Source organism: Heterocephalus glaber, unplaced genomic scaffold (assembly GCF_053883595.1).
Source record: "Heterocephalus glaber isolate CG9 unplaced genomic scaffold, H.glaber_assembly_v1.0 deba00001497, whole genome shotgun sequence".
Classification (NCBI taxonomy): domain Eukaryota; kingdom Metazoa; phylum Chordata; class Mammalia; order Rodentia; family Bathyergidae; genus Heterocephalus; species Heterocephalus glaber.
Window position 1 is genome coordinate 5227687 of NW_028258320.1, and position 24220 is coordinate 5251906.

A 24220-nucleotide genomic window follows, 5' to 3' on the forward strand; every position below is an offset into this window, starting at 1 on the left:
ATGTGCCTAAAATACAATAAGCTCCTGATTTAGTTCCTACAACTAGGTTGTTAACTGCATTGGTGGCTAAATGAGGAATTGTATATAGTATGTACATTACAAGATTCAGAACAGGGCCAGGGATTTAGCTCAGTGGTTCCAGCGCCTGCCTCGCAAGTGCAAGGTCCCGAGTTCCATCCCTGGTACCAAAAAAAAGGATTCAGAACAAAGAAATAGTCAAAGGAAACTCCAATTTGATTTTGCTTTTATTTGCATAACTCTTTCATGCAATACTGTAATATATAATGGAACATAAAACTGCAGTAATACACAGTACAGTCATTTACTGTATAAATAAGGTATACTGTACAACAAAAGACATTGAGGGTCTATCAAGATGTACAGAAGTGTACCAAAAAAAGATTGGTCATAAGTCCAGTCAGTGTGCCTTGGTCATAAGCCTGAGTAGTCATTAAATGAGTAGGTTGTTAAACAAGGAATATCTGTATTTGATTTCTCGATAATGGCCATTCTTTCTGGGGTAAGAAGAGTTGCTTTACTTTGCATTTCTCTTATAGCAATGTTGAACATTTCTTCATGTATTTATTGGCCATTATTTGAGGCTTTGTTAGGTAGTGTGTCTGATTTGCAATTAACATGTGCTATAAGCTTTCAGTCCTTAAATTTACCGATAGTTGTTTTATAGCTCAGCAGTATGGTCATTCCTGAACATTCATGTGCATTTGAAAAGAAAGGTATATTCAATGCAAAAAGATAGTGAATATAATTAATGATATAGTTACAGTAATTATTAGTGTATGTATTGACTTAAGTCTACTGTTTTGCTGTTTTTTACTTGCCTGTGTTACTTCTTCGTTTGTCCCCAGTGTTACGTCTTCTTTTGGATTAATCAAAATTTTAGCTTTGTGTTTTTGTTTTTTGGTTTTTGTTTTTTTGGTACCAGGGATCGAACTCGGGACCTTGTGGTTGCGAGGCAGGCACTGGAACCACTGAGCTAAATCCCCGACCCAACACATTTTTTTTATATAAAGATCTAAGCAGTAAATATATTAGGCATTGCAGGCAAAAAGCAGTTTGTATTGTATCTTCTTTTTTATTCTTAATATTTTTTCCGTAACTCTTAAAAAGAAAATGTGAAAAACATTCTTGGTTTACAGATTGTACAAAAAGAATCTAAGGGCCATTGTTTGCCAACTCCTGCTAGGAATACCAGTTACCATCTGATTTCAATTCCTTCCAGCATGGTTATGAATTCTGTGTTTTTGTTATGTGAAAATGTTTTTGTTTTAATCCATTTCTTTTCTCTTTTTAACCTGTTTCTGGGAAAAATACACTCATACATTGCTTCTGACACTAGATGTGTAAGTTAATTCTCTGGCTTCTGACAGTGTCACCTAGGCTTCTTCTCTTTTTTGAAAGTATTTACAATATTTAATTAAATTTAGTCTAAAAGAAGACCAACTGGGTATTAATGAGAGAGATAGTCACTGTAATTATGCTCAAATTGTTCTGTCAAAAACTTACAAATAAATGCTCAGTGTTAGTGTTTACATACAACTCACTCTTTATTATAAAGCCCTTTGGCTTCAAGAAAGAACATTTGGTTTCTTCACTAATAGGTATATTGCTTCATACTGGGGTGGCCTCTTGGTATTTCTTACAGTGTTGATTTTTAGTAGTTATCTGTGATTGTATGAATGGAGTTGAGTGGAGACATGCTTATCATGTTAATTCCAAACAAGTATACTTAACTGATTACTACAGTAGTAAGGAGGTAGACAGGTAATGCAACTACCTGATATTTTTGAGGCGAGTAGTTTAAGCCTAAGGAGTGTAGCCAAGATTCCGGAATAAAAGCCCACACAGGATAAAGTAGGAAGTAAATTGAGAGCTTATGAAATGAACAGAGCTGGGCTGGGGATTTAGCTCAGTGGTTCCGCCGCCTGTCTCACAAACGCAAGGTCCCAAGTTCGATCCCCGGTACCAAAAAAAAAAAGAACAAAGCCATAAATTGCTCTTTCTGACAATGCAACGGTGAATTTTCCACCATTTTCCCTGTGGCCTTAGACAATCTTGGGCCCTATGTATATCCACCCAGGGCCCTTGAGCCCCTTCTGACTGACTCCACAGCTACCTCAACTGGGAGTTGTCTCTCACCTAGACTTCTCACTGGCTGTGAATAGGGGTTCTACAAATCCCTCCTTGGGTTTGATTTGCTAGAATAGTTCATAGAACTCAAGGAAATACATTTTCCAGTTTATTATAAAAGCAACAAGTGAACAGCCAGATGGACGAGATCCACAGGCCAAGGTATTCCATGCCTTCTGTGGGCATGGCACCCTCCTAGCACCTCCACATGTTCAGCAACCTGGAACTGCATAGATTTTGTTTGAAGGTTTTGTAGATCTTAGACTCCAGCCCCACCCAGCCCCTTCCCCAAATTTTAGTGGGTGGGACTGAAAGTTCCAGCCCTCTAAGCACTAGGTCTTTTTGGTAACTGGCCCCAGCCAGAGGCTACCTAGGAACCTACCCTAGGTCCCCTCATTAACATAAATTCAAGTTTCCCATCATACTTCCCCTAAGTATGATGTTAGCTGTGGGTTGTTTGAAGCTGTTCTTCATTGAATAAGTCTCTGTATGTTCCTCTTTGGCTGAGAGTTCTTAGAAGTCGCTTTTTGTTGTATACTTTTTCTGTACCTACTGATTTAATTGTGTGATTTTTCTTGTTTATCCTGTCAATGTGGTGGATTGCATGGTTTTCACATGTTATACCAGAGGGGTGTATTTGGGGTAAATCCCAGTTGGTCATAGAATGTAATTCTTTTAGAACATTGTTGGGTTTGCTAATATTTGCTGGATATAGCAGCAGTACTCTAATTGCAACTACTCAGGAGGCTGAGTTAGGAGAATCACAAGTTCAAGGCCAGGCTGTACAACTTAGTGAGGTGTTGTCTCAAAATAAAAAATAACATGTGGCTGTAGCTCAGTGGTAGAGCACCTCTGAGTTTGATCCAGTGCCACAAAAAAATAAAATGTTCATGAGAGAAATTGATCTGTAGTTTTCTTGTAATGTCTTTGCCATTAGGGTGGTGCTGGCGAAACACGGTGAGTTAAGAAGTGTTCTCTCTGCTCCTGTCTTCTGGAAGAGACTATGGAGACTCAGTATAATTTCTTCCTTAAGCACTTGGTAGAATTCACCAATGAACCCTTCTAGGTCTGGTGCTTTGTTTTGGAAGATTACTAATTATTGACTCTTTTCTTTCCACATAGTACTGGGGATTGAATCCAGGTCTTTCCCACTGAGCTACATCCCCAGCCCTTTTTTGTTTTATTTTTATTTTGAGACAGTCTCCCTAAGTTGCTAAGTTGCAGTCCTCCTGCCTCAGCTTCCCAGAGTGCTGGGACACAGGTGTGCATTACCACACCCAGCTAACTCTATTTCTTTAATAAATAAAGCCGTGGGCAGATTATCTATTTACATTCATTTTTTGAGGGATACTTTCTGAATATTAAATCCTGGATTGACTGTTACCGGTTTTGTTTTTGTTGATTTTCATTTTTTTCCTCTTTAATGTTTACAAAGCCTCATTCCAGTGTTTTGTCCCCGTTGTTTCTATTGATGTTGGCTGTCGGCATGTTTATGTTCCTGTGTATGAAGTGTGTTGGTTTTCTCTAGCTGTCTTAAAGACTGTTTTCTTTATATTTGGATAATAACAGCTTGATTATGATGTGTCTACCTGTATGTTCTTTATATTCAACCTCTTGGGGTTCTGTTGATCTGTTCGTGGATCTGTTAGTTTAATGTCTTTCAACAAATTTGGAAAATTTCAAGTTACTAGTCTTCAGATATATTTTCTATTTCTGGCACTCTGGTTACATAGTGGTATAATTGAGAGCCTCTAATTGGTACAGTGGTACATGTATATAACCTATCTTTTTAAACAGTATATATGTCCTATGAATATATTTATGTACAGCTATTATGTGCCCAAAACACTTTAATAAGAGGGATGTGCGTTTGGGAGCGCTTGGAAATGACTGCTTTGGATGAAGCCCTGCAATCTCAGGGACACTTCATTTCTGTTGCTGTACACATTGACACATTCGCGCGCACACACACACATTAAGGCACAAGTAGCCATAAGAGTAAAACAAAATAAATTGGATTTCATTAAAATTAAAATTTTTTATGCCTCAAAGGATACTATTAAGAAAATGAAAAAAAGGAAATGAAGCCAGGTGTGGTGTTGCATCCTGTAATCCCAGCACCCTGGGAGACTGACACAAGAGAATCAAAAGTTCAAGCTCAGCTTGGGCAATTTAGCTACTTAGCAAGTCCTGATCTAAAGATAAGAAAAGGATTGGGTATATAGCTCAGTGCAGAGGCCCAGGGTTCAATCTCCAGTGCTGAAATTTAAAAAAAAAAAAAAGTGAGAAGACCACCCTCAATAAATAATAATAAATTTGCAAATTGTATATCTAGTAAGAGACTAGTATCCAGAGTATTACAAGGAATTCTTACAATGCAACAAGAAAAGCAACAAATTTTAAAATGGGCAAGTGATTTGAATGAGCATTTCTCCAAATATGACCAATAAGCACATCGTTAGTCATTAGGAATATAAATCAAAACCAATTAGGATGGCTTTTTTTTTTTAAGGCAGTAGTTGACAAAGATGTCAAAAAATTGGAACCCTTCATACATTGCTTATGGGAATGTAAAAATGCTGCGGCTGTTTTGGTAACCAGTTTGGCAGTTCCTTAAAATGTTAGCCATAGAATTACCTTATGTCTTGGGGATTTCACTGCTGGCAGTAGACCGAAAAGACTTGAAAACAGATGTTCAAAAACTTGTATGTAAAGAATTATTCACAGTTGCCAAGAGATGGAAACAGCCCTACTGTCCATGAAGTGGTGAATCTGTAAACATTATCCACATGGTAAAACGTTATTATTCAGCCATAAAGGGGAATAGAATACTGATGCCTGCTACAACAACAGATGAACCATGTCCACATTGCACTAAGAGATAGAAGCTAGTTACAAAAAATCCTATATTGTTTGATTTCATTTAGATGTCCAGCAAGTCCATAGAAATAAAAAGGTGTGGGCTGGGGATTTAGCTCAGTGATTTTGTCACCTGCTGCGCAAGGACCTGAGTTCAATCCCCGGTTCCAAAAAAAGAAAGAAAAAGGTGTATAGTGGCCAGGGATGGGAGTGAGGAAGAAGGAAGGAGTTATTATCGCTGATGGGTATAGAGTTTCTTTTGAGGATGATGAAAATATTCTGGAATTAGATGACTTTGTAACCTTGTGTATATATATTAAGAGCCACTAAGAATGAATTTTATAGTATATGACTTAAATCTTGATCTTTAAAAGAAGTATCCTGCATATTTGGCATCAAAGGAAATTAAAGGCTATTAAATTAGAGGCTCAATCATACTGATTGTTCTATTATTTTTAATGCAGTAAAATTAGGAAAGTATAACCAAAAAGTAGATTAAATAAAGCTTTTTTGAAAGCTAACATTGCTAAATAACTCCTAGGTAAAAAGAAAATCACTAAGGAAATTTAGAAATAACCAAATGAAAACATTGCATATTGAAAGTTTTGAGACATAGATAAAGGAACATTTAGAAGGAAGTAAATAACTTTAAAATATGTGCTAAGAAGAAAAGAAAGGGTAAAAATAAGCTGTGTTGGGGGCCGGGGATTTAGCTCAGTGGTGCCACCGTCTGCCTCACAAGCGCAAGGACCTGACTTCGATCCCTGGTACCGAAAAAAAAGCTGTGTGCATATGTATTTCCTGGCTCTGCTGCTGAAAGGGCTCTGATGTGGTTAACCCTGCCTTTATCCCCCATGGCATACCTAATGTTCATATACGGGTTTCCAAATACCATTGTCGAGTAAAAGGGAGCCGAGCTATATGGCAAAGTGATTGATTCCAGGGCCAAGACAGGAAAAATGCACAGTAAATCTGGTTCCAGACAGTAAGAAATTTCCAGAAGAGGCTTTCCATAGCTCTGTCTTTCTGAAGAATTCTAATAAAGCAGGATGGAGGAAAATTGGAAATCACCTGTCAAATAACAATTGTGGGCAAGACCCATCCATGGAGACAAAAACTGGAATGGGGTGAGGATAAGCAAGCTATTCATCCTCAAAGAACAAGTGTCTTCCTCAGTATACTTAATTACAAAAAGAATAATAGTGACCCACTGAGAAGAAATTCAGCAGACAGTATATGAGCACAATTAACCTCCCCAGTAATGAGACGTAGCACATCAACAACACACACCTCTGTCCTGACACACTGAGGACAGAGCGTCCCTTCTGTGAGAGTCTTGCCAAAAATGTGTAACTCAATCCAAGCATAAAAACGTCAAATCCCAGTTGTAAGACAGCTGCAAAATTATTGACCAATATTGTTCAGAAGGGGGCCGGGGATTTAGCTCAGTGGTTCTGCTGCCTGCCTCGCAAGTACAAGGTCCTGAGTTCAATCCCTGGTACCAAAAAAAAAAAAATATATATATATATATATATATAGTTCAAAAGTCATGGTCATAAAAGTTAACCAAAGACCGAGGCGCTGTCACTAATGCAGTGTGGAGCCCTGTGTTGGACCCTGGACGGATAAAGAGCCTCAGTGGAAGGACCAGTGGAGTTGGACAAGGTCTACAGTTAATGGTATTACGCACTGTCAATTGCCCAGCTCTGTAGTATGTGACATCACCAAGGAAATGCAACAGATTTTTCAGTTTTTATTTTTATTTTTGTGTCTTTACAGCTAGCCTGGCCTTCAGAATAAGGGCCTTAATGTATAGGACCAGGGGTTCTACTCTTGAATTTGTATGTGAATGTAATCACAGACAGATCCTTGTGAGAGCATTTACAGGGACACTCGTTGCAGCATTCTTAGTGGTAGAAAGGCAGTGGAGGAAATCCAAGTGTGCAGTGCTATAGAGAAATTATTCTGATCGCTTCTCGGCCTTTTGGCTAAGATCAAGTGTAGAAATTATTCTGGTTACAACATTCAGCAGCAGAACACTTCTGATAGCAGATATGCGGGGGTTTTCACATGCACACAAACACGTGCACTTGTAAGTCTCCAGTGGACACCATCTGAAGGTCCTATTTGATTCATGCCTAACACACTGCCTACCTGGAAATAGTGTCGGATACCACAGGTTAAGGGCTGCCCTCTGCTTCAGATGCCAATCACAGGTAGTAGGTTGTCACCAATATTCCTGACCAGCTGTGAATTGAGGATTCCCAGACCACCTCTCAGGTTTGATTTAATTACTAGACCAGAACTCAGGGACACTCTTGTAAGTTTACCCATTTACTGTGAAATATATTTCAGAGGATACAGATGAACAGGCTGATGAAAAGATGAATAGGCCAGGGGCAAAGTGCTTCCGTGCTTTCTCTGGCTGTCTCCACATACCTCCATGTGTTCGGCAATCTGGAACCTCTGTGTCGGCCTTGCTGGGTTTTTACAGTGGCTTTATGATCATCGATGGGCATGATTGATTGTATCATTGGCCCTTGCTGTCCGCACTCAGCCTGCAGCCCCTCTCCCTTCCCTAGAGGTAAGGTGATAGAGCCTAAAGTTTCAGCCCTTTAAGTACATAATTGGCTTCCCTGGCAACCAGTCCTCATCCTGAGGCTACCCAGGAGCCCCAAGCTACCTGTCGTCTTATTAGAACAAAAGGTTCTTCTGTCATCCAGAAAATTCCAAAGGATTAGAGCTTTGTGGGGTCAAAGACCCAAGTAGTAGCAAAAGATTCTCCAAACACCCCAATCTTTGAGAATTTATGGAGCTCTGTATCAGAAACTGGGATTGGAAACCAGCCTGTATTTATCTTACACTACCTGTTGCAACAGCTGAGAGCACCCCTGTCAGCCTGTCAACATGGGATTCCTGCTCTCCCTGACTGTGTCATAGACCCACTTGTATTATGTTAGGACCAGACATACCCCGTGAGGAGACCTGTAGCAATCTACCTACTGAATGCACACAATGTTAAATTTCCCCTTGTGGTTAAAATTTAAATGTAATTACAGGTTCTGATACGGTCTTCTTGCATCCCAGTTGACATCTTGCTCTTCTGGGAGTGTGTCCATGTCATTTTGAAGGTCCTTGGTCTCAAATACCTGTTTGAAGGAAATTATGTGTAATCCTAAAATACGAATTTTTTTTCTGGTACCAGCAATCGAACTCAGGACCTTGTGCTTGCCAGGCAGGCACGACTCCACTGAGCTAAATCCACAGCCTCTAAAATATAAATCTTAAGAATTTTATACATTTTATACCTATTCCATATATGTCTGTGGGTTTTTTGTTTGTTTTTGTTTTTTTGGTACTAGGGATCGAACTCGGGACCTTGCGCTTGTGAGGCAGGCAGCAGAACCACTGAGCTAAATCCCCAGCCCTATCTGTGTTTTTTAATATATAATTTTATTGCCACAAATCTTTGGGGAAATTACCATTCTGCTAATATAGGCTTTGAAAGACTTCCCTAGCATATATCCTGTCTGAAAACCAATTTCTTAAACTGATTTTATTGATCAGATATCTGATAGGTGCTTGGGAATGATATTTCCTTTTTTAAAAATACCAATAGTCTGGCTTTTATAGGATGGATTCCAATTTGAAATGTTCCGTTGTGAATTACTGTAATTATTTTATGACGCTCTGATTTTGTTTTCTTTAACTTTACAGAGACTGTGCAGTTGACCCGACTTGTGTTTTATGCATGGAGTGCTTTTTGGGAAGTATTCACAGAGACCATCGATACAGGGTTAGTAACTTCCAAATTATCACCATACACTGAATTGAATTTTATACTAAACGCCTTTGCTTTCTTTTTAAAACCCAAAGGTTTAACACTAAAATGAGAGTGATTTGAAAACTGTGTTCTTTGGAACTAGGGATATAGCTTAGTGGTAGAGTGCTTGCCTAGCACGCACCAGGCTGCGGGTTGTATCACCAGCACACACACCCCCAAGAAACACCATTAAACATGTGATGGCTTTACAGAATTAATAACCCACTCTTCTTGGAACACATAGTTCAAGAAAGAACACAGTCTTCAACTCTGCATTTGGTTTTCAACTAGTTTGTTTTGCTATTTTAAAGTATTTATTAAAGAAGTGGCATATACTGTACTGTAGTCTAGGAGAAGGGCCTACTCAGCACATAAGATCTACGTGTTTTATTACTGTATTTTGGGCAGATTATTCTTAGGTCTGTTCTGGCTCCTTTCTGGGAAAATGAAGAGTCAAAGTTAGGGGACAGTTGTCACCTAATCATAAAATAAAATGATAAATAATATTTCAGTCCTTTTCTTAATTCATGAACTCTGCTGAGTCAGGATTTTTTTCTCCTGTTTGTTTTTATTCACTGTATACAAGCATTGATAAAGTGAACTGAAACAGCTCCAAAATTTGGCTCTCTATATTTTTGTATGTAATCTTTATTCTCATAAATTAGTAAGAGAATCCCAGCCCAGTGTGGTGCCACGGGCCTGTAAACCCAGCACTTGGGAGGTTATGGCCTAATTATGAGTTCAAGGCACACCTGGACCACATAGCAAGACTCTGTCTTAAAGAAGGAGAAAAAAGTAACAATCCAGTTTCCTGTAAGAAAATCCTAGTTTCCTTTAAGTGGTTCTGTTGTTCAGGAATGGCAAGCACGTAACCCATAGGGTAGGGTTGTCATTGTCCAAATGGCTATCTGGTCCTGCTTCTTGGCATACACCTGTGCATTCCTGGGAGTAACTGAAATGCTGAGATTCCATTAATTATATCAGTATATGTGATACACAAATACTATTTTAGGCAAAATATAATAGTACTTATTCTAAAATTTGCTGTATCTAACACTCATTCGTAAACTCTTCCTCATAGTATTTTAAGAAAAGCAGAATTTCTAGACTACCACTTATTAGCTAATAGGTTCTGTCTTGCCAGATTTCTTGAAGCATTGCTGTATCTTAAGGAAGTAGGAATAATTCTTGAACCTCACTGGTGGTATAAAGTTTTTGTGACTAGACAATCTACTTTGTATTTCCTGAGCCTCTGTTATCTGTCCTGTCTAAGAGTAGCTTTTTAGGGAATGTTAGAGAAGAAACGTGAACTACTTCTACAGTCCCTGTTGGTTACTTTCTGTCCCCTTAATAGGCTGCTCTGTGGGACAGCAGCTAAAGGGGTCTTTACAACCTGAATCTGTCATAGCATCACCATCTGCTAGCTGGGCAGCAGCATTATCCCAGCATAGCCAAAGCTGTCAGGAGCCCTCCTGAGCCTCTGACTTTCCTAATTATGGGAGCCACGTACTAGACAAATCCTCTTTAAAATCCCTGTAGTTTACTCAGCACCACCAAGTAGCTTGTTTTGAAATCACTTACATTAACCTGTGACTTCTTTAAAATGAACTTTAAAACATTAAGAAGCTTGGCATTTTACTTAATCCCTCCAGAAGAGTTTAATACTTGAGGAGTGTTACTTCCTCAGCGCATGGTGTACTTTTCATTTGTTATCTGACAGTCCCAGTAAGCACTTACTGACGAGGTACTTAACAATCTTGTTTCAAGATGACGACTTCAGGAGGTGGCGGTTTCTGTGACTGTGGTGACACCGAAGCATGGAAAGAGGGTCCTTACTGTCAAAAACATGAACTTAACACCTCTGAAATTGAAGAAGAGGAGGTAAAAGCATTTTCACAAAGTTGAAATAGTAGAAGGAAAAGCTGTTTTCATGATGAGTTTTAAGAATTTTAAGAAATTGAAATTCCATTATGTGTGAAATGGTTAAGCACACAGTCCTATTAATAGTAACTAAGTACTGGGCTAGGGATTTAACTCAGTAGTTCTGACGCCTACCTCGAGAGCACAAGGTCCCAAGTTTGATCCCCGGTACCAGAAAACCCCAGTAACTAATTACTTTGAAAGTTCTTTGTGTTTTGTGGCTGCTGTACCATTGTGAGTGGTATGCTTTTGAAATTCTAAAATTTTAATTCAAACAGTTTTCTTGGTTGGGATTTTAAGCATTTTTGAAGACTTTTATTAAGCCCTAATTTACTACTGAAAAGATTTTTTTTAATTATTAGTTTTTGTGTATTTGTGTTGTAAATAAGACTTTGTAAGCCAGGATAACTTTCTTTTTTATTACTCTGCATGACACCAGCCCTAATCATCTAGGAAATCAGAACCTTGGGTTTGTGACGGGAGCGGGTATGGAGAGGATAGCTCAGTACACATTAGCCCTACACCTGTAAATCATTTTTTAAAAATCGTTCCATTTGGACTGTTTTTTTCTAAATATTTGTAATGAAATAATGTCCTCTCACTAAATGCTTGAATCTCTGCTTTTTATGACAATTTGATGTGTGAGTCAAGATCTTTATTTCAGGTTTTACTACTTTTCATTGTCAGGGAGATAGGTACATTAGAGTACTCAGAAAGCCTGACATAGATTTGGGACAAGTAGACAAAAATAGTCCTTCCTGGTGCACATACCCTGTGGGTCTCAAATATTTTAAGACAATGACCAAGGCTTTTGGTGTCAGATGATGTCTCTTAGATAGATCAGGATTTGTACGAAATTATTCAGTGCTGTGGAAAACATAAGTTTGGTCTGTGTTTCATCTGTTTCGTGCAAGCATTCTGGAATTTGTTCCAGGAAGAAATGGTCAGGGTTCCAGATTTCCCCACCTCTCTTAGAGTAGCTCCATTTTTTAAAAACTGTATTTGATTGGAACTCTGTATGTAGAACTACAAGACAAATTAACGTAATGTGTCCAAAACCATTAAATTTTTATTAACCCTGATTTTCATAATTCCTCAGTCCCTGCATGTTTTGCATCGCGGGGTGTAAGTGTAAGAAAGCGAATGACCGTATGGTGAGGCACTGTCCCTAAGAAAGCTGAGTTTGGGTTCTGTTTTCTGTTTTGTTGTACTGTCAAGCTCATGTTATTATTAATACCTACTCTTTTTTTAAGTCCTTATGGGGTTGCAGCTCTGGTTCTCACTGTGCACAAGTGCTTTCACTATGTTAATGACTTCCAGAGCTGTTGTCACAAATAATGAAGCGGGGTGGGGGGGACACAAAAAACTTCACATGTTAAGCAGCCTGTGTGAGAAGAGTTACAGGGAAAATGGCTGTAGGAATCTGAAAATCTGCTTCTCACTGAATAGACTTTCTTTGAGCCTTAGATCCATCTCCTTTAGAATTTTTGTCCTTTTTTCCTTCCACCTTCTTCATTTGTCAGTTTACCTAGATTTATCTTGGGTATTTAAAAATATTTTTTGTATGTGCGTACATGTATGTGTATGTACTGTATTTAGAAGAATATGCTGGTTACTAGTCCTGTGGTATGGGAACCTGCTGCTTTTCTAATTTGAGAAATGAATATAATGCTAGGTAGCCATTAAGCTAAATTAAGTGTTTAGAGTTAAGATAAGGCATTAAGGTTAAAGTTATATGAAACATTTTTGCCAGCCTTAACTGAAAGATACCATCTGAAAACATGAAAGACACATAAATGAAAAAACACCATGTATGTTTAAAGTAATATGTTTTTATATTAACCTAGAACTTTGGTGATTTATTTGCCATTAAGCCTCCTGTCCAAACTTCCTGTTAACATCTCATCCTGCAGACAGAAGTACACCATTGAGTAGTTCTTATAAAATCAAAGAGCAGTTTTTTTGGCTTTGATGAGTTCTCCTCTTTCAAAGTGTCAAAATCAAGCTCTCCTTTAGACCTAATATTATATGTCCATCCTTAGCAAGTATTCTTTTTTTATTCTGCAAATTGGAGGTTAGGAGTTAAAACTGGAAAGATGGTTTGATTTGAGATTTTAGCCTGGAAAGCCACTCCAGAATGTTTGAATTTATTCATTAAGCATTGGAGTTCCATTGAATATTTTGATTCAGTTGATTGAAAATTGGAGATATTCTTTTTTTTTTTTGGAGATATTCTGAACAAAACATTTTAAGAAGTTTGATTAATAGGTTGAAAAGTATAGGACTAAATTCATTGAGGAAAAGTTGAAGGTGGACAGCGTGGCAGCTTCTTCTGTAGTATTTTGAGAGGTAGAGACAGAACGGGAAAGGAGAGAATTAATGTGTATTTAACATGGTTTCACTTTTCCCCTTGTTCTTTCATTCAGGACCCACTTGTGCGTTTATCTGAAGATGTGATAGCAAGAACTTACAACATTTTTGCTATTATGTTTCGGTACGCAGTAGAGATACTAACCTGGGAGAAAGAAAATGAATTGCCAGCAGATTTGAAGATGGTGTAAGTGTAGCCCATTTAGTCTTTGTATAAGAGGACTGCTAAATTATAACTTTCATACAGCAGTGATAGGACCTAAGTTGTTTGGTTTTGTTTTTTAAGGATTGGGTTTTAGGATAACAATGTTACAACTTTTGAATATGTGTGATCCACTTAACTGGTGAAAGTTTCTCTACATTAGTTGGTTAGTTGGCTTGTAGCCATATTTAAACTAAACTGGTTTTAGGCATAAACAGTTTTCTCTTTTCTGATTATATGAAAAACTGATAAGTGACTCTGCAGCTCTTTTTGTTTCCTTTATATGTCAGAGAATGAACTCTTTCTGAATAAATACTCAAACTCATTTTTAACCATTTTGATTTTAATTATACAACGTTCCATATTTTGTGCTTTTTTTTAGTGTACATGTGCCATTTTTATTTAGATTATTGAGGTCATAGACTTGTTATCAGAGAGCGGGAATCTGCCATGGTTTAGGGAAGGGGTTGCTTTTCCTTGATAATGGACTTGCCCCAAATAACCTTCTCTTTTACTAAAAACTGAAGCCAAGCCAAACTTGTTGGCATTATATTCTTAAAGATGAATTAAGACGCCAGTGAAAAATTGAAGGACATTGATAATGTTTCTTTTTGTTTATTCAGCATGTTCCAGATAATTGAGATTGTGGATGAAGTGATTTTCAATACAAGTTTTGAGGGATTCCTGAACTCTGCTTTTTTGGAAATGTTGAAAATTACCTAGTATCTCATAATTTTATCTTCATAAAATTCAGATTGGATTTCTTTAATCTAAAATCTGATTTTAAAGCCTAAAAAAATATCTGGCTCTCTGGTAACAAGTTTATAACCTCAATAGTTAAATAAAAATGGCAGGTGTATACCAAAAAAGCACAGAAGGGAGATCTGACTTGCTTCCCTTCTAATGTTTCTACCTCAGTCTACCCAGAAACCTTGTGCCCCGTGCTTCTCCCTTAGGGTTCTGCTTCTGCTCCTCTCCATATTTACAACACCTGGAGGCCATAGCCACTCTTGCCCTATACAGTTCACTCTCTGTACTAAGGCAAACGTGATCATATTTTCTGTTTCAGATCTTGCATGCTATCCATGATTTCACCTCTCTCCAGAGCAGACTGATCTGCTCATCTCCCCGTCCTTCCTTGTGCTCCAGCTCCGCCATCAACCCTACCACCTCTGTGCTTTTGCTTTAGCCTTCCCTTACCCAAGGGTCGCTCAACTTTGGCACCATTGGCATTTGGGGCCAGATGAATTATTTGTCCTGGGAACTGTCTGGTCAATTGCAGGACATTTAGCATCATTCCTCGCCTCTACCCGCTAGATGCCTGTAGCACCCCTGAGCCCTGTAACGACAAACAGAAATGTCTCCAGGCATTGTGGGATGGTCACCTGCGGGAGATGGAGGGAAGTTGCCTCAGTTGAGACCCAGTGATGCCACATCTGACTTCAACTCTCAGATTATTTCTCCAGTTCTTACCTAAACTCCAGACCTCAGATACCCTGCTCTAGGCACCCTGCTGTTTTTAAGAAGAGCCAGTGCAGTTGGAGTTCTTTGTGCATATCTGTTTTCCCTACTAGAGTATAATTGTAATGTCGTAGAGTGTAGAGACCCAGATGACTTCTTCACCAATCCCTAGCACATTCTATAGGGCAAAGTATTCTCTTAGTAAAGTGAGCCTCCCCAATGATGAATGTCATCATACTGTATACCTAAAATGGACCAATAAACTTAATGAATCTAATTAAATAAACAAAATGAGCCTGGAGCAAGATAATGGAGAAATGGATCACCCAATGCATCATTCATGTTTGATCCCACAGAGAGAAGAGCGACACTTACTATTGCATGTTGTTTAATGATGAGGTTCACACCTATGAACAAGTTATTTATACTCTTCAGAAAGCTGTGAACTGTACACAAAAGGAAGCCATTGGTTTTGCAACTACAGTAGATCGGGATGTAAGTAATTTCATCACGTTACTATAATAAATTAAACTTTCACTACAGATAAGTTACCCCAGAAAAATTGAGTTAAAGGTGTATGACTGTCTAGACCAGTGGTGGCGAACCTGCGGCACACATGCTGCAGTGAGCTGTTTGTATCATTGAAAGCTCTAAAAGGTTTGCCATCCCTGGAGATTGTTCTTTTAAATTTCATTTGAATATTGGCCCAAATATGTATTTGTATAATTTAAGCGGTTGACAAATAAAAGTTTAAAATTCACTCTACTCCATGATTAAAAATACTCATCTATGGAAGAGAAAATTGTAGAAACCTAGTAGAATAATTGTTGTTTAGTTTGAAGAAATATACTTATGAATAGCTTTAGAGTTAAGATACTTTTGAAGAAAAGTTTTAATTTACTTTTCATTGACGTATAGGATGAGTGTTGTAAATATTAGAAATTGACGGGGCCAGGGATTTAGCTCAGTGGTTTCGCTGCCTGCTGCGCAAGCGCAAGGACCCGAGTTCAACCCCCGGTACCAAAAAAATTAAAAAAAAGAAATTGAGGAACATTGTTGTATGTTCGAGAGTTTATTTACCCTAATATTGAATGTGCTATCTTTACAAGGTAACTTTAGGTATCTTTATCCACAGGGACGTAGATCTGTTCGGTATGGAGACTTCCAGTATTGTGAACAAGCAAAATCAGTGATTGTGGTAAGTAATTTTAAAACATGCTAATAATATCATTTTATTAGCTTAAGGGTAGCTCCGTATTTCAGCATTTATAAACGTGTTTTTATACTTTCATTAATAAAAAGCCAGTGTCAACTAAAAATTATGGGTTTTTTTTGCTTTGGGGGGTTTTTTGTTTTTTGAAACAGGTCTCACTATGTAGTTCAGGCTGGCCTGAACTCATGGTGATCCTCCTGCCCCAGCCTCCCAAGTGCTGGAATACAGGAGTGTCACCACACCCAGCTAAAAATTATGTTTTTAAAAATAAAGTTTCTTGAACATTGAGTTACTTTAGTTCTTTTAAGCTATGTAAGACTAATAGAAAATGAATATTTAGATAAAGATGTATTTTTTTTATCCTATTTCTTTTATCAGAGAAGTCTCTGAAAAGCTTTCTGTTTTGTTTCTAATTAGTAAGTTTTCACTGTACCTTTTAGGAATTAAATTGACCGTTAGCACCAAGGTTAGAGTCCAAGGAAAGATGTTTCTTGGTACATTATAGCAAGCTATACTCTATTCTAACAGTGTATTATTTTTGTGGGTTTTTTGTTTTTTTTATTTTTTTAATTTTTTTGGCACTGGGGATCGAACTCAGGCGCTTGCGAGGCAGGTGGCAGAACCACTGAGCTAAATCCCTGGCCCTAATGTATTATTTTTCTAAAAGAAAACAATTTCCCACTTTTAGAATTATTTTTTAAAGTTTTTAAGCTATACCCTGTAAGTTGCATTTTATATAATTTTTCTTTTTAAAACTAATTTTACATATTATAAAATAATTTTAAATACACTGACAATAATAAAAATAACATGAACACCTATGGGCCCACACTGTGTCTTATTTTTGTCCCACTCATTTTATTTATTTTATTTTATTTATTTATTTATTTTTTTGGTACAGGGGATGGAACTCGGGTCCTTGCACTTGGCGAGGCAGCTGCTGGAATCACTGAGCTAAATCCCTGGCCCTTGTCCCACTCATTTTAAATAAATAAATGAATATAAATGCATGCCTTTATATTTTGTATGTTAAATGCTACCAACATTATACTGATGTGGAGGCCTTTAAGCATCATATAAAGCCAAGCAGGGGAGTACACTCCTGTAGCACCCTCATAGGCTGAGGCAGGAAGAACACAGATTCACCCCTAACCTGGGCTACGTAGTGACTTACTTGAGACCCTGTCTCAAAATTAAAAAATAAGGGCTAGGGATGTTAACTTTTTGTATGAATCCTGTGATTCCACCTAAAAAATTAGAATCTGGATCAAGTAAGACAAAGTAGTGTTTTTCTTACCCACATACACAAAATACTCGAGTGATGATATGGTGTTAACTTCTTATGTGGTGTTAACTTTTTGTGCCAATAAAATAGCCTTTTTAAGTTATTTTTTTCATCTTGTCATTTCTTTTTAAGAGAAATACCAGTAGACAGACAAAGCCACTCAAAGTTCAAGTTATGCATTCATCTCTTGTTGCACATCAGAATTTTGGTCTGAAGCTTTTGTCTTGGCTGGGAAGTATCATTGGATATTCAGGTAGGTTCATCACTAACTGATAAGAGAACTCTTAGGCCCTTGGAAAACTGTTTCTGCCAAAAATAGCAAGTGGAGCCGGGGATGTAGCTCAGTGGTGCCGCTGCCTGCCTTACAAGCACAAGGTCCTGAGTTCGATCTCCAATACCAAAAAAAAAATAAATCAAGTGGAATATCTTCCTTTAATTTCACATGTTAAAATAATATCCCAGAATATCTTTCCATACAGAAAATCTTTATTTACCTTATTTTGACCCACAGGATTTTTAATAAACACCCAAAGGATTCTGTGTTCAAGTAATGCAGGGAACATTGGGTTAAACTCTTATAAACAACTTTAATATGCTAATACAATATACATTTCAGTAACTTAATAAAAGAATTTTTCAACGCCAGGTGTGGTGGCACATGACCATAATCCCAGCACTGAGGTAGCTGAGGCAGGAGGATCACCACAGGTTGAGGCCAACCTGGGCTCCAGAGTGAGTTCAAGACCAGCCTGAACCACAAAGCAAGACCCTGTCTCAAAAAAATTTAAAAAGATTTTTTTAAATGGTGCATCCTATGGACCTTTTCACAAAGTGTGCTAGAAAACACTATTGTAAATAAAACTTAATGATAATCAGTTGGAATGATAAAATACTAATGTTACTATCTTTGATTCCTCTAACTTTTGGCCACCAATAATTTGCAACTCTGAAAATTTGCAGATTGGAAGTTACTGATCTATATTTGTTTGTTTGCTTGCTTGCTTTTCCGCAGTCTGCAAATAAGATAATTTATAATACAGTGGTAGGATAATTATGAACTCTTTGTCCAGAATAAAAAAATACACATTTGATGTATAACACTAAAGGGTAAATTAGGAGTAGCACTAAGCTATCTTGTCATACTGTTCTTCAGGGAAGACTATAGAGAACTGATAATTCCAGTGTTATTATAAAGACTATTTCTAAAACATTCGTATCAAAGGCTGTTAGAATGAACATTCCAGTACTGAACTGAAAATACAAAAGTGTGGAAGTTTAAGGTAACATATTTGCTTGTTGTTCAAATATCTTTCAGATTTTTTTTTTAGCTCCACATTCTTTAGTTTTGGTTTTCCCCTTGGGTGCCTTTATGCCAACTACTGTACTATAGTGTTAATGGATAGTAACCATGAAAATAATTTTCTGATGAATGTTTTCCTAGAGATGTTTATTTTCAGTAATTTAAATATGTATTTAAAGTTTTCAGCCTTTAAAATGATTTGTGACAGCTTTTAGAATTAAATTCAAAAGTGGACTCCAGGGCTGGGGATCTTGCTCTGTGGCAGGGTACTCGCCTAGCACAAGGCCCAGGGTTCTAGCCTCAGTACCACCTCCCCCCCTACCCCCCCCAAAAATAAGTTAATCCATTTTGTAATTATTTTGCATGCCTGAAGAAGACTAAAACCAGCAATTTAAATTATAAAGTGTGGATCAAAAAGATGTTAACATTTTTGGTTATTTGGTGTTGATATTTGAAGAAGTTTTCTAAACTGTAGCACGTAGAAGATAGAGGAATTTGTCTTCTAGGCCCTCTCTCCTAGCAGATTTACAGTGATTCTTTTGTTTAATAAGTGAATAACATTTTGTATAGCATTAGTGACGTATACTGGTGTATCTTATAGTACATGAGTCATGCATGCTTTCTTTTAAATGGTAACACAATTTTATATTATACCAAACTTCATTTATCATAGAGCATATAAAAGCTTTACTGTAAGCTGATTTAATTAGCATGAGCAGGGCCGGGGATTTAGCTCAGTGGTTTTGCCGCCTGCTGCGCAAGTGCAAGGACCTGAGTTCGATCCCTGGTACCAAAAAATAAAATAAAATAATTAGCATAAGCGCTTAAAAACATTATTTATTTCAGTATTTTGGGGATTTTTTTCTCTTTAAACTCATTGCAACGTAAGAGGGCATTTCTTTTCTGATAGGCATTTATTTCAACATTCCGGATTAAGAATTGTGTATAACCACACCTGCCTTGTAAGTGCAAGGTCCTGAGTTCGATCTCTGGTACCCCCCCCAAAAAAAGAATTGTGTGATATGAGATCTTGAATTTTTCTCCCTTCTTCCAACATAGTAATAAAATACTTAATGTATTAACCTTTTCTGAGTAAATTTGACCTTTAAACTCATCGTGCAAGATGGCGCATACCTATAATCCCAGCTACTCAAGAGGCTGAGGAAGGGGGATCCCAAGTTCATGGCTAGCCTGAGCAACTTAGCAAGGCTCCTCTCAAAGCAAATTAAAAGGGTCAGGGGTGTAGCTCAGGAGGAGAACTGCTTGCCCAGCACGCATGAGCCCAGCTTGTGATCCCCAGCACCAAAGACAGACAGAATCCCTTGGAAAACTCTCTAGATACATTTGGACATAAACTAAATATCACTTTGTTTTAATATTTGAAGTTGCTACCTCATGACTACTCTTCTTCCTGTTTAAAGATGGTCTTCGTCGGATTTTGTGTCAAGTTGGATTACAAGAAGGGCCAGATGGTGAAAACTCTTCTCTGGTGGATAGATTGATGCTTAGTGATTCTAAATTATGGAAAGGTAAATCCCTTAACTTTTTTAAGGGTTGGCATATTAAAGCTTTTTTCATTTGGGAAGATATTTAACAATATATTTATGCTTTTTAAAATTAGCATTGCAAGGCTAAAAATACAGCTCAGTGGTCAAGTGTGTGCTTAACATGTGTGAGGCCCTAGAGTCACTCCCCAGCACCAAAAAAACCAAACAAACAAAAGAAGCATTATAATCAGTCTTTGAAAATACAGATTTTTTCTAGCCTATGACCCAAGTTAAACAGCCTTTAAATTTTGATAGAAAATTATATTTAGAAAACCTGACTTTATAAATAACCAGATTACAAATATTTTTATGCTAAGAAAAACATATAGTTTAACTTTTTTTTTTTAATAGTTTTACTCTTAGGGGCCGGGGATTTAGCTCAGTGGTTTCACTGCCTGCCTTGCAAGCACAAGGACCCGAGTTTGATCCCCAGTACCCAAAAAGGAAAAAAAAAATAGTTTTACTCTTGAGGCTTTAAAATACAGTTGATCACATAGAAATGTTGGAAATACAGTTTTTGACGTAGCCTTAGCATAACACCCTGATCTTTTTCTAAAGGGGCTAGGAGTGTATATCATCAGTTGTTCATGAGCAGCCTCCTTATGGACTTGAAATACAAGAAACTATTTGCTGTCCGATTTGCCAAAGTAAGTGTTTTCTCAGTTTTTAAAGGTCAACAGAATAACTATATCCCATGATTATAACCAGACTCTAGAAAATTAGCACATAATAGAAACATGTCAGTGTATCAGTAGGATAAATATACAGCAGGGAGATTTCTTATTCCTTTCCTCCCATGATGACATAAATATCCATCTTTGCAGGATTTATGCTGTGCAATAAGTGAAGAATTAAGCCGTTGTGTATTATGGCATTGCTCCTATTACAGTTCATGCAAGGAGACAATCTTAGGTGACACAACATACGTACATGGATATGGTTTAAGAACTCTGGGTAGTTGATACGTATAGAATTAAGTTCTCCTTTTCAGCAGCATATGATTAAAGTAGCTTTTTTTTTTTCTTTTTAGTGAATTCACAGTTCTTAAGGCAATGCGTAAGAATCATTTAGATAGCTCTGTCAGGACTCATGTGTTGGTCCTCCGTTCCCAGCTCTGCTAAGCGGGATCTAAGTGCGTGTGCACTGCAGGCATCTCTCATGCATCCGGAAGTGTGGCAGTCTGGTTTCATGAGAGACTGTGGAGTGTAGCTCTTGTCAGCCCCTGATGCACGGTGGCACCCAGGTCCTGAGTAGCAGTTGCTCCCCATTTGGGCTAGTGGCATGCCATTGTACTCTGAAAGAGCCATACCAACAACAGGACTCCACAGACCCCACTGTGGAGCAGTATTTGCCTGGGGTTTCTTTTCCTTGGTAGAAATCATTCCAGCTACAATTCTCGGGGTTAGCCTGTTGACTTCTTCAGATTCAGGCTCCATGGGTTAGAGGTGGATCTCCCCCTTGTTGTCTAGAATTACCAGCAGCTGCAGAGAGATTTTATGGATGATGATCACGAGCGAGCAGTGTCGGTGACTGCTCTGTCTGTCCAGCTCTTCACTGCGCCGACGCTGGTGAGTAGTGCTTACTTTTCCTCTGTCACTCATAGCTGGCACTCCTTGCCTCTTTTTGCCTTCTTAATAGAACTATGAGCGTTTGCAGAGTGATTATGTGACAGATGACCACGACAGAGAGTTTTCGGTCGCAGACCTCTCGGTTCAGATATTCACAGTTCCTTCACTTGTAAGTACTGAAAGACTAGAAGAACTTTCTTATTTTCTCTTGACAGAAGTAAGCCTTAAAATGAGAGAACTAAGACCTATGTACTCTTGAATAGAGTGATAACTTATTAATAGGCAATCAGTTTCAGACACCTTCACCCATACTAGAACACATCCTTGAACCTCTAAGTAATTCTAGGGGAAGCGTCATTTAAACTCAATCTGTAGTTTCTGATTGTTCTTTCTGGAGCTTTGAACTGAAGAATAACATTCAATCCATTGGTTCATCAACTTTACCCTTGACATTAGCAGCATGTTGTAAACCATCTCATAGTCTGAGACTTCTTCCTCCTCGATACCCCACAGAAGGAGAGGGGTGGCCACAGCAGTGGACTCACAATAACTGGGTGGCCTTTTACAAGCTTCACTGAGTCTCTGAAGCCTTCAGGATGTTTTAGCACATATAGTAACTGACAGCCATTTATTTCATTCAGCACATTGATTGAGCACCTGTTACTTACTGGGTAGACAAAACAGATGTAATCCTTGCTCTGCTGTAGTAGGAAAGTCTTGCAGAAGCAGTTAATTAAAGCTGTAATGATAGTTCTGAAGAAGGAGGTTTCCTTGAGAGAGAATCCTTTTCCTACAGTTGAGAAAAGGGTTCTCCAGGGCCTTTATGGGGGGGTGGGGAGGGTCCATGAGACGCCCTAGGGAAGGGGACCTGAGAAGTCTTCAGCTAGGGAGGAGCGCCACCCATGTGAGAAACAGGGAAGCCACTAAGTGTGAAGATCCTTGAATGTGGCATAAAACTGCATGGGCTTAAGTGTTTTACGGTTAATTTACCAACAAGGTTTATTTTCCAGTTTTGTTTTGTTTTTTTAATTACTTTTTCACACCTCTAATCCCAACATTCTAGGAGGCTGATGCAGAATTTCAAGTTCAAGCCCAACTTGGGCAACTTAGTGACTGAGCTAGGCCCTGTCTCAGAAAATGAAAAAAAGAGCTAGGATATAGCTCAGTGCAAAGTTCTTGGATTTAATCCCCAGTACCAAGAAAAAAGATTTTCCCCATATTTGTTTTATGTTAAAGGATCTAATCTAAGGCCGGGGATTTAGCTCAGTGGTTTCACTGCCTGCTGCGCAAGCGCAAGGACCTGAGTTCAATCCCCGGTACCAAACAAACAAAAAAAAGGATCTAATCTAGTAATTTGTCCATTTTTAATGCTATTGTTGTAGGCCAAATTAGGGAATTTTGTGTTTATCTTATGATTATACCAGCTTATTGAAGAATTTAAACAATACTTAGAAATCAACCCATTTGTGCTTTTAAAATATTGTGCCATTTGTACTTTGGGAAAGAAATTGGAGAGAGGTAAAAGCAAATTGAGGAACCTATTTAAAAGCTAATGCAGTGATGCAGATATAAAGGGGTGGTAGCTTGAACTGGGGGCTGACAATGGATATAAGAGTTTTAAGAGGTATTTTTAGGTGGGTAAAGCTACAGAACTGGCCAGGTAGATTTGAAGAGAGGTTGGGTTTGGTGACTGACTCTGTTCTAGGATTGAAAGAAGCGTAAGATGACTATTGAAGTTTTTGACTTGTAACTAAAGTCTCAGATGTGTTGACTGTGGCTTTCTATTTTCCTCTGATGCAATTACTGCTCCAGAGGACTCGATGCTGAGTCCGTGGGGGCCTCTGACACTGTCTTGTCGTCTGTGGGTGGAATCTGCCTTGCATCGGTCAGCCTGACCCTGGGCTTCACAGATACCTCTGAACCCTAGGGTTGCCAAAATTCAGACACTGAAGTTGAGAATTCTTACACTTAAAGAAAATGCTTTAATAAGCAGTTAGCCTCTCAAGTAGGGCAAGGTATCAAGAAATAATGATCCTTTTCCAAAGGAAATGTAGGCGCTGCTCCACTCCCAACTGAGGGGCATTCGGGAAATGATCCTGGGTGAAGGGAGGACAGAGTGTGGGCTGAGTATCAATAAGGTCCTGCCTCTCTGTGATGTTACAGTGCTTTCTGGGAGCTCTGCTACTGTATTAATATCCTCGACAAGATCAGTAAAGTAAATGGGAGCAGCAAGAGTGAGAAGGAGCCAGACTGAGCCAGACACACATTAGATCCAGGGAACACCAGTAATATTGTGTTGTCGAAAATTGGCTTACGGGCCTGGGGATTTAGCTCAGTGGTTCTGCCACCTGCCTCACAAGCACAAGGTCCTGGGTTCGATCCCCAGTACCGCCAAAAAACATTGGCTTGGTTCTGTCTTCAGTTGCCTCTTAGAGATTAGTTAATATTATTAGAAGATGGTTAGCAGCCATTGGTACACCCAGTAATTTAAATACAGAAGAGGGCCAGGGATTTAGCTCAGTGG

At 38.3% G+C, this 24220-nt stretch overlaps 1 protein-coding gene and 2 pseudogenes across 4 annotated transcripts in view; 2 read left to right on the forward strand and 1 right to left on the reverse strand.

The window, feature by feature from the left end:
• The window catches only part of Ubr2 (ubiquitin protein ligase E3 component n-recognin 2), a 94299-nt gene that overhangs the window by 21344 nt on the left and 48735 nt on the right, over positions 1–24220 (forward strand). For 3 of the 4 annotated variants that reach the window (XM_004846568.4, XM_021259802.2, XM_021259803.2), the window contains exons 3-11: positions 8725–8803; positions 10598–10711; positions 13177–13307; positions 15140–15278; positions 15919–15981; positions 17414–17534; positions 20003–20110; positions 20687–20775; positions 21767–21865. In XM_004846568.4, the coding sequence (XP_004846625.1) occupies positions 8725–8803; positions 10598–10711; positions 13177–13307; positions 15140–15278; positions 15919–15981; positions 17414–17534; positions 20003–20110; positions 20687–20775; positions 21767–21865 (943 nt within the window). Of the gene's footprint in view, positions 1–8724; positions 8804–10597; positions 10712–13176; positions 13308–15139; positions 15279–15918; positions 15982–17413; positions 17535–20002; positions 20111–20686; positions 20776–21597; positions 21697–21766; positions 21866–24220 lie in introns of all 4 variants that reach the window. The other variant, XM_004846569.3, reaches the window with a different exon arrangement.
• LOC110349549 (phosphatidylinositol N-acetylglucosaminyltransferase subunit P pseudogene) lies at positions 1559–7452 on the reverse strand (annotated as a pseudogene).
• On the forward strand, positions 6976–7123 carry LOC147825531 (U2 spliceosomal RNA; annotated as a pseudogene).